An 11,229-nucleotide genomic window follows, 5' to 3' on the forward strand; every position below is an offset into this window, starting at 1 on the left:
GGGGGACATGATAACGACATATAAAATACTGAGAGGAATTGACAAGGTGGATAGAGACATGATGTTTCAGAGATGGGACACAGAAACAAGGGGTCACCTATGAGGAGAGGTTAAGGGAACTCAACCTGATGACACCTGAAGACATGAGGGATAGGGGAAACATGATAACGACCTACAAAATTCTGAGAGAAATTGACAAAGTGAACAGAAGTAAAATGTTTCAGAGATGGGACACAGGGAAAGGGCACAACTTGAAGTTGAAAACTCAGATGTTAGCAAGTACTTCTTTAGCCTCAGAGTTGTCAGGAAGTGGAACAACCTGGAGAGTGATGTAGTAGAGGCGGGATCCATACATGGCTTTAAGAAGAGGTACGATAAGGGTCTTGGAGCAGGAAGAGACTGGACCTAGTAGCGACCAGCAAAGACACGAGGCCAGGAGCTGTGACTCCACCCCTGCAACCACAAATAGGTGAGTAAACACACGCAGATATATATATATATATATATATATATATATATATATATATATATATATATATATATATATATATATATATATATATATATATATATAGTTGTTATTGTCATCGGATTTAACTGAATAATTGTAGCAGACTTAGATTGGAATTTTCCAACCGTTAGAGAGGTGAGGAGTGGAACCAGGCAGGTTATACCACAGAACGGGGGAATCCCTCCAATATTCACAACGATCTGGTACTTGCCATCAGTGAGCTCGTCACTGATCCAGGTTTGCAAACAACGTATTAAGAAGGTCTACTACGATGAATACAACAACAGAACAACTAAACAATGGTCCGTGAGTGTGTTGTGTGACCGCCACTTGTTGGGTCCTAGCGGAAGATTCTGCTATTCCCGTGAATCGTATTATAATTTATTTGACATACTTGACATAAGAAGATATTATGAGGACCCCCAACTGAAATTAGTCACTTTGTCTAAGCTCTTTTTTTTGGGTTATCCTACATAGTTTAGACATGTATGACAATTATATTTACGTGTGTGTGTTGTGGTGTACCTGGTAATAAGCCAGGTAGACTAGGTCTACTAAATCTGCAGGAATTTTTGAGGCACAACTACTGCTCGTATAAACAAATATATTTAATAATTTTCAGTGCCATTTCTTTTATTATCAAATCTATGTTGACTATAACTTATTCTTTCATTCAGATATTTTAATGTATCTCATTAAAGGTATTCATTAATTTTCCTTAAATTGCTGACCAGCTCGTAAGGTATTTCAGGAACATCTTGTGTCTTCTTGCATAATAACTACTAAGCTGTTACCTTCTTAACTTTCCTTCTAATTATTTACTTATTAAACAAATCATTAGACAAGAGCCTGAGCTTGCTACCATCTGCAGCTCATAAGACTGCCATCCCCACGAGCCCATTTGAGGCGGGGTAGATGGCAGACCAGTGGCCTAGCTTCTCCCTACGAGCCCCGTGAGGGCGGGGAATGTGGCTAGGCCTGGGGACACTTGGTCCCAAAGATGAGGAGGTACTTGTACCTCCTCCCATGGGAGACTTACGTCTCGAGACATTCCCCAGATAGGGAGCCAAGGCCGGGTCACCACTACTTGGAAAAGACCCAGGCCGGGAGAATACCGGCGAAAAAAAAAAAAATCATTAGACAGTACCTAGTGTATTGTGTCGAGAGCCTCCCGACTCCATGAGGGTCATTAATCCCACGCTCCAATTAGTTACCAAACAGCAACTATTCTAAATCTCTTAAATATAGGCCTAAAGGAATATTTCAACGAATATTCCTTGACAGGTAAACACTCCTACGTATATACCCTCGGAGTGCAAAAACGTATTGTGATGGAAAATTATCTTAATAATATGGGGGAAATCCCTGGCAAAACCATAAGAATGATGCTTGCTGTTTTTCTGCTACAGTCTAGCATGTGTGCTGCGGTGTCGACACACCTTAACCACTACACACACACACAATAAACAAATAGCAACATTACTTAATGCTCTCAGAAAGGTAACAACGGTACATCTAGAAGAACTGCATGGAATCAAAGCTACAGATAATCAAGCTGACTGTATCAAAAGTAAAAAAAAAAAAAAATGTAAGCGTGAATATGACAAAAGCTCTTCCTTCGGTTTGGCAACTTTGTCCCCAACGCCCACCTTAGCTAAATTCAAGGTCGTCTCCTTCCCCATCCTTCCCCGCCACCTGCTTCTTCTGTATATAACACCGGATGAACCACTACTGTGTCTGAGAAATCCGTGAGCAGTGATCCCACTAAGACCGTCTCTTATCAACATGAAAGTTGTAAGTTAGACTCTCGTCAACCAGTCTGTATTGCACACTATATTCGTGGTCACATTTACAATATTGATGGATATACACATTATTGATGGATAGGTTCACAATATCGGTGGATATACTCACATTATTGGTGGATATACTCAAAATATGGGTGGACATATATCTAACATTAGTAGAAATGTTAGCGACATTTGTGGATGTATTCGCAATATATTTAAGTTATATAACCAGACATGCGGTATGTGGTCGCGATCAGTTATACTATGACAGTATCCCAGGAACCTGGCAGTGTGGTCGCGACCAGTTATACTACGACAGTATCCCAGGAACCTGGCAGTGTGGTCGCGACCAGTTATACTACGACAGTATCCCAGGAACCTGGCAGTGTTACATGCCCTTCTAAGATAATAAATACCTTGTGAAGGACTATGAGGTAATGAGTGAAAACGCTGATAAAAGAGCCCATCCACTTAGTGGCCAGATCCTGCAGTACTTAACCTGACAGAGAGAGGCACATATCAAGGCCCCGCTTGATCATTATCATATTAACTTTAGGGAACTTGTGATATGTGAAGATGGGTCTTGTAAGTTCTTAATTTGACAGTTTTACGTTTTTACGAAAATCGGAGGTTAACCCTTAAATGGTCCAAACGTATATATACGTTTTCTCAACATCTGAAAGTATGTAAAAGAGAGTAGATCTACTTTTGTAGCACTACGAATTTGAACGTCGATTTGTTTGGACCGTTTAAGGGTTTTAACAAGAGTAATAATGATAGAGTGAACCACGTACAAATATAAATTGTAATACATTAATGTGAAAGAAGGTTCCCAGCAGCTGGACTCTCAAGCCTATTAATGGAGGGGGATGTGTTCAGACAGGATTTAGGGGAACACGTATGTGATCTTCACGAATTTTGCCTTAATTTTAAGTGTGTACGGCGCGACCAAAGCCGGATTAAGATTTTGTAGGCCCCTGGGCTACAGGTAGTGAGGCCCCTGGGCCACAGGTACTGTGAGGCCCCTGGGCTACAGGTACAGTGAGGCCCCTGGGCCACAGGTACTGTGAGGCCCCTGGGCTACAGGTACAGTGAGGCCCCTGGACTACAGGTACTGTGAGGCCCTCAGTAATATTTTCAAAGGAAGAAAAATTTACCACAACAGTCAACAGTTTATCATATACGTGATGTAATAACATACTGTAATTATAAACTTACAGCAGTAACTAACTGTGTACACTTCATTTAGTTTCTGGAGGCCCTCCAGCTGGCGGAGGACCCTGGGCTGCAGCCCCTAAAGCCCATGCTTTAAGAGGCACGTAAGTTCCCCCGGTTTCTAATAACATGTTCATTTTTCCACTATAATCTACCTCGTCCATCACAGCGCAGACCTCTACAACACAATATTTTTTTTCTCTCTCCACTCATCCTGTCAGACAATTATTGTGTTAACTTGAGTTATCTTCTTCCCCAGACACTAATAGCGGTGGCCCTGTGCCTGATGCTGGGGGTGGCCCTGGCCCTACCGGCTCCTATGGCCTTGGCCCTGCCCGTCCCTGTGGCCCTCCCTGACGCCCTAGCTGATCCTCACCGCCACCATCATCGCCATGGCGGCTTCGGTAGATATGGTGGTTATGGAGGCTACGGCGGTTATGGAGGAGGATTAGGCGGCTTAGGAGGCTTTGGTGGTTTTGGAGGCTTAGGCGGCTTCGGAGGATTTGGTGGCGGCTTTGGTGGCGGGTTTGGAGGACTGGGAGGAGGATATGGAGGCGGCTACTGGTAACTTCGACTAATATCACACTCAAGGACATTTCTGGTGGCCTTCAACACCGCCCAGCCCACACCAGCCTACACCAGCCTACTCAATGAAAAAATTAAGAACAATAAACACCCATAATAGTAAACACATTATAGTGAAGTCTTTGTAAAGATAAATACATTAATCATTACTATTCTGGCGGATTTCAATAAAAACGTTCACTTTTTTTTTGCATTTTTCTAAGTCCTTCCCGGTGTATTTGTTATAATTCTATATCTAGTTAAATACTGTGATTTTATCAAAGGTATATAAATCAGATATGATGACTAAGAAACGTGCAACATCTGGATATCATTACCTGAGAGACGTTTCGCCCAACACCACAGCCATAATAAGTAAGGAATCAACCTTGGTAATTCCGGCAAATTGGTTTAGAAAGACCCGTGAGCGAACACTAGGATATATTTATCAGAAAATGTTTCGGTGATCCCAGGACCGAAACGTATTCTAACAAATATGTCCTAGTGTTTGCTGACGTGTCTTAATTATAACCATCATCAGTGTAATACACACATAGGAAAGGAACTCGTAGAGTTGAAGCAGTGGGGACAAAGTTGAAGCAGTGGGGACAAAGTTGAAGCAGTGGGGACAAAGTTGAAGCAGTGGGGACAAAGTTGAAGCAGTGGGGACAAAGTTGAAGCAGTGGGGACAAAGTTGAAGCAGTGGGGACAAAGTTGAAGCAGTGGGGACAAAGTTGAAGCAGTGGGGACAAAGTTGAAGCAGTGGGGACAAAGTTGAAGCAGTGGGGACAAAGTTGAAGCAGTGGGGACAAAGTTGAAGCAGTGGGGACAAAGTTGAAACAGTGGGGACAAAGTTGAAGCAGTGGGGACAAAGTTGAAACAGTGGGGACAAAGTTGAAGCAATGGGGACAAAGTTGAAGCAGTGGGGACAAAGTTGAAGCAGTGGGGACAAAGTTGAAGCAGTGGGGACAAAGTTGAAGCAGTGGGGACAAAGTTGAAGCAGTGGGGACAAAGTTGAAGCAGTGGGGACAAAGTTGAAGCAGTGGGGACAAAGTTGAAGCAGTGGGGACAAAGTTGAAGCAGTGGGGACAAAGTTGAAGCAGTGGGGACAAAGTTGAAGCAGTGGGGACAAAGTTGAAGCAGTGGGGACAAAGTTGAAGCAGTGGGGACAGAAGTAATGGTGCTGTGAAATATTAGCTGTTTACTGTATTTCTCACAGTATGAATATATTATATTTTCCGGGAACTGTGGATATAAATCCAGATATACTCATGTAATCTCTTTTGGGGCCTAGTTCATAGGCCTTATGTACATCCATAGGCTCTTGTGTACATCCATACGCTCTTATGTACATCCATAGGCTCTTGTGTACATCCATACGCTCTTGTGTACATCCATATGCTCTTGTGTACATCCATACGCTCTTGTGTACATCCATATGCTCTTGTGTACATCCATATGCTCTTGTGTACATCCATACGCTCTTGTGTACATCCATATGCTCTTGTGTACATCCATAGGCTCTTGTGTACATCCATACGCTCTTGTGTACATCCATAGGCTCTTGTGTACATCCATACGCTTGTGTACATCCATACGCTCTTGTGTACATTCATACGCTCTTATGTACATCCATACGCTCATGTGTACATCCATACGCTCTTGTGTACATCCATAGGCTCTTGTGTACATCCATACGCTCTTATGTACATCCATAGGCTCTTGTGTACATCCATACGCTCTTGTGTACATCCATATGCTCTTGTGTACATCCATACGCTCTTGTGTACATCCATATGCTCTTGTGTACATCCATACGCTCTTGTGTACATCCATATGCTCTTGTGTACATCCATACGCTCTTATGTACATCCATAGACTCTTGTGTACATCCATACGCTCTTGTGTACATCCATATGCTCTTGTGTACATCCATACGCTCTTGTGTACATCCATATGCTCTTGTGTACATCCATACGCTCTTGTGTACATCCATATGCTCTTGTGTACATCCATATGCTCTTGTGTACATCCATATGCTCTTGTGTACATCCATATGCTCTTGTGTACATCCATAGGCTCTTGTGTACATCCATATGCTCTTGTGTACATCCATAGGCTCTTGTGTACATCCATACGCTTGTGTACATCCATACGCTCTTGTGTACATCCATACGCTCTTGTGTACATCCATACGCTCTTGTGTACATCCATACGCTCTTGTGTACATCCATATGCTCTTGTGTACATCCATATGCTCTTGTGTACATCCATATGCTCTTGTGTACATCCATATGCTCTTGTGTACATCCATAGGCTCTTGTGTACATCCATATGCTCTTGTGTACATCCATAGGCTCTTGTGTACATCCATACGCTTGTGTACATCCATACGCTCTTGTGTACATCCATACGCTCATGTGTACATCCATACGCTTTTGTGTACATCCATACGCTCATGTGTACACCCATACGCTTTTGTGTACATCCATACGCTCATGTGTACACCCATACGCTCTTGTGTACATCCACACGCTCATGTGTACACCCATACGCTTTTGTGTACATCCATACGCTCATGTGTACACCCATACGCTCTTGTGTACATCCACACGCTCATGTGTACATCCATACGCTCATGTGTACATCCATACGCTCATGTGTACTTCCATACGCTCTTGCTCTACCGTGTTAGTGTCTTTATTATGCTCCCCATACCCATCTTGTGAGTGGTAATCAAAGGATTACAGAGGTACATAATGGGTCCAGGGACTGTACCTCAACATTACAGAGGTACATAATGGGTCCAGGGACTTTACCTCAACATTACGGAGGTACATAATGGGTCCAGGGACTGTACCTCAACATTACAGAGGTACATAATGAATTCAGGGACTGTACTGGAACATTACAGAGGTACATAATGGGTCCAGGGACTGTACCTCAACATTACAGAGGTACATAATGAATTCAGGGACTGTACTGGAACATTACAGAGGTACATAATGGGTCCAGGGACTGTACCTCAACATTACAGAGGTACATAATGGGTCCAGGGACTGTACCTCAACATTACAGAGGTACATAATGGGTCCAGGGACTGTACCTCAACATTACAGAGGTACATAATGGGTCCAGGGACTGGGCCCCAAAGTTTTGATAGCTGAACTTGGTACAATGGTAATGAACTACAGGTAGATCTGGTCACAATCATGAACAAGTTACAAAGGTAATGAATCATCCACACGTAATACATGATTACAATGATGAACAGATTACAAAGTAATGAGTGAGCCATTAACACGTCCACACCCGGTCACAAATGTAATGAGTTATTAGTCCAAATAATAATTGAGACAGACTGACAGACAGACAGACAGACAGACACACACACACACACACACACACACACACACACACACACACACACACACACACACAGTGCAAAGGTTTGCGACAAGGTTAGTTCCAGAGCTAAGGGGAATGTCCTATGAAGAAAGGTTAAGGGAAATCGGCCTGACGACACTGGAGGACAGGAGGGTCAGGGGAGACATGATAACGACATATAAAATACTGCGCGGAATAGACAAGGTGGACAAAGACAGGATGTTCCAGGGAGGGGACACAGAAACAAGAGATCACAATTGGAAGTTGAACTCAGATGAGTCAAAGGGATGTTAGGAAGTATTTCTTCAGTCATAGAGTAGTCAGGCCGTGGAATAGTCTAGAAAGTGACGTAGTGGAGGCAGGAACCATACATAGTTTTAAGACGAGGTATGATAAAGCTCATGGAGCGAGGAGAGAGAGGACCCAGTAGCAACCAGTGAAGAGGCGGGGCCAGGAGCTAAGACTTGACCCCTGCAACCACAAACAGGTGAGTACACACATGGAGTGCACAATAAACTAGCCACTTCGATGACAAAATGCAAAATATAAAATCTGGGTTTAGTTAAGAAGTAATTTGCGTAACTAAGAGTTTTAGTTAGTGTCACAATGTTTATTCGTCCTAATAAAGGCAACTGAAGCAAATCTCCGCCCAGATATACACACTATGTCTCAAGAAATCGTAATGACACGATTGTAAACAAACCATACCCCCGGCCGGGATTGAGACTCTATGACCGCGGGTTCAATCCCGGCCGGGGGTATGGTTTGATAGACACTATGTATTGTGCCAAAACAAAAGCATTCACACTGCTAAACTTACAAACTATACTGTAGTCACTTAGCCTTAATACCATAATCTGTAATAATTTAAAGTTAAGAATTAATCTAAGTCTGCCCGAAATGCCTAGCCATGCTAGGTGTCCTAGTGGCCCCCTCTGTAATGCCTAGCCATGCTAGGTGTCCTAGTGGCCCCCTCTGTAATGCCTAGCCATGCTAGGTGTCCTAGTGGCCCCCTCTGTAATGCCTAGCCATGCTAGGTGTCCTAGTGGCCCCCTCTGTAATGCCTAGCCATGCTAGGTGTCCTAGTGGCCCCCTCTGTAATGCCTAGCCATGCTAGGTGTCCTAGTGGCCCCCTCTGTAATGCCTAGCCATGCTAGGTGTCCTAGTGGCCCCCTCTGTAATGCCTAGCCATACTAGGTGTCCTAGTGGCCCCCTCTGTAATGCCTAGCCATGCTAGGTGTCCTAGTGGCCCCCTCTGTAATGCCTAGCCATGCTAGGTGTCCTAGTGGCCCCCTTTGTAATGCCTAGCCATGCTAGGTGTCCTAGTGGCCCCCTCTGTAATTAGTATTTTACTTTTTTTTACTAATCGTAGGGATTATACAGTGCCTATGGGGAGATGGAAGGTATTCAGACTCAATTTGGGGAACTGGAACACAAATCAGGTTCCCCAGATCAAGGGCCTCTCACCAGCATCAAGGAACCTTCCCTGAGGGGAATTAGTATTTTAAAATATGTAAACCATACAATATCCAAAACCTGTAAACCCCGCATTGTAATCCTTATAGAAAATAAACTTGATTGATTGATTGATTATTAATGAGTCAGTTAAAGAAGCAGATGGTTAATAATTCATAAACTTAATAATGTTGGAGTGGATAAAGTATGAACATTCACATAATAATATCGGTCAATATTTCCTTTATACAACCCGGTGTAATTTAGCTGTTAAATTATATAAACCAAAAAGGGTTACAAAAATCTAATGACTAGATATCAGAAAGTTATGTTTCAGATCATCAGATCAGAGGAGTCACAGGTAAGGAGCCACGAGGGGCGAGGACATGTGGGGACAGGGCGAAGAATAGATGGTGAGAGGAATGTATTGAGTCGAAGAGAGAAGAGTCAGGACTAGACCCAACTGCTAAGCCTGGATAAACACTGACGAAGACGATATAGAAGGCAACAGGAACTCTGCAGGTGCTGACTGCATCTTGCTGGATGGTAATAACTGTGGCATGATGATGATGGTGTTTGCAGGCGACAAGGGAGGAGCTCATCGTTGATTGGTCAGTTCATAGAGGTTTGGTGGTTACTTGGAGTTGTGGCGTTGTTTTACGATGTGTATTGGCTTGAGGAATTCAGTTCCATTTTCAAGACGTTTAAATCGTTGTACAGGGATGATATCTAGACGTGTTAGAAAGTGTTGATATTCTGAATCTTGAGATCGTTCTTCAATGTGCTCTAGAATATCAGAAAGTTCCATTGTACCGTTTATGAGAGATGAATCGATGGTGTACTTGACTTTTTTTTGGATGAGGTGAGAGTGGAGTTCAGAAAAGGCCATATCTTGAGAATATTTTTCTGTAGTGTCGAAGTTGATTCCATGCCATTTACAGTATTTTTTAGCATCGTGAGATGGTGTTGGTTTTTCTTTCTTGTTAAGTGGTGTTGTAGGTGGAAGTGAAGATACGATGTCAACTTCAGTAGGCGAATTAGAAGATGTTTCTGGTGGCAAGGCATCTGATTGGTGGGATTCAATGAGGAGTGGTGGCAGTGAAGGCTTCTCATTGGACGTAGTTTGAGTGACGTCACTAGTTGTTGGTGGTGTTGGAGCTGCTGCAGCAGAGGTGGTGATTATGTCCTTGGTGAATCTGAGAATTTCTTCAGAAGGTGGAGATGCTGGAAATGTGAATGATGGAATGTTATTCAATGCAAATAACTCGTTGATGGTAGAATTAAAGGATCCAGGTACAGCCATGTTCTGCATGTGAGCGTATAGTAGACAATAGTGGATCTTCGTTACGTCACATGTTGGAGGAGTGGTGGAGGTGGGCTGAGTAGATGCTTGAAGTAATTTTGTAGTGTCTGCTTGCAACTTTGCAACTGCAGCATACGTTGGAGTGTTGGTAGTAGATTTTTTCTTTGCTGCATCTTGTGTTTTCTTCATAATATCTTTTCTTGTAGGACATTTTGCCGCCAATGTATGGTGATCATTACTTTTGCAGTTTAAGCACGCTGGTTGTGATGGAGCAGCAGCGGTGCAAGAACTGAAGGTGTGTCCCTCACTACCACATGTAGTGCAGAACTTCTTGTCTTTTACTGGACATGCTTTGGTGGTGTAAAGATAAGAATAGCAGTTCCAGCAATGTTGGATGTAGTGGTATCTCTCTGCTTCTATGTAGGTGGGACTGATGTAGTAGTAGTAGACAGCAAGACCTTCGGTCAGAGCAGTGGCAGCCATGTTCACGTCGGCAAAGGTGACCTTGAGCATAGACGATGCATTCGGGATTTTAGTAATGCTGTCAACAGTAGCCCAAGTATTTTGAATTTCAATGGATGACTTGAGTTCAGCAATTGGTAGAGAAGTCAGAATCTTGTCCAGCTTTTTTAGGAATACTGATTTTCTTGCCCTGAGGGCAGGAGAGGATGCAACAGTAAATCCTTGAGCTGTAAGAGTAGTGGTGGCTTCTGTAGTGAGTAACTTCTCTGCTTCAGCATCATCGTGACATACAACAATGAATGCTTCTTTCAGTGACAAAATAGTGTTGAATTTTACTTGCAATGCTCCCTGCATAACAGTTGCAAGAGCAAGCTTCGTTGAATCATCAACGGTACCACTTTTTGGCTTGATCTTTACACGATTTGCGTAGCTCATTGTGCAAGTCAAGGCGAAGACGACGCTCCCCAACGGGGATCGTAGGGAGACTTTTTTTTTTTTTTATTCGCCGGTATTCTCCCGGTCCGGGTCTTTTCCAAGTAGTG

General features: G+C 43.2%; 1 protein-coding gene and 1 long non-coding RNA gene across 3 annotated transcripts in view; one reads left to right on the forward strand and one right to left on the reverse strand.

The window, feature by feature from the left end:
- Window positions 1-11,229, reverse strand: part of LOC138855184 (uncharacterized) — a 180,992-nt gene that overhangs the window by 111,502 nt on the left and 58,261 nt on the right. The window lies entirely within an intron of this gene.
- LOC128704288 (heterogeneous nuclear ribonucleoprotein A3 homolog 2) lies at window positions 2,170-4,288 on the forward strand. The gene is made up of 2 exons (XM_053799424.2): window positions 2,170-2,305; window positions 3,776-4,288. Exons 1-2 carry the CDS (start codon window positions 2,297-2,299, stop codon window positions 4,082-4,084), a joined length of 318 nt encoding a protein of 105 aa, XP_053655399.2. The 5' UTR covers window positions 2,170-2,296; the 3' UTR covers window positions 4,085-4,288.

This window comes from Cherax quadricarinatus, chromosome 84, assembly GCF_038502225.1.
Source record: "Cherax quadricarinatus isolate ZL_2023a chromosome 84, ASM3850222v1, whole genome shotgun sequence".
NCBI lineage: Eukaryota > Metazoa > Arthropoda > Malacostraca > Decapoda > Parastacidae > Cherax > Cherax quadricarinatus.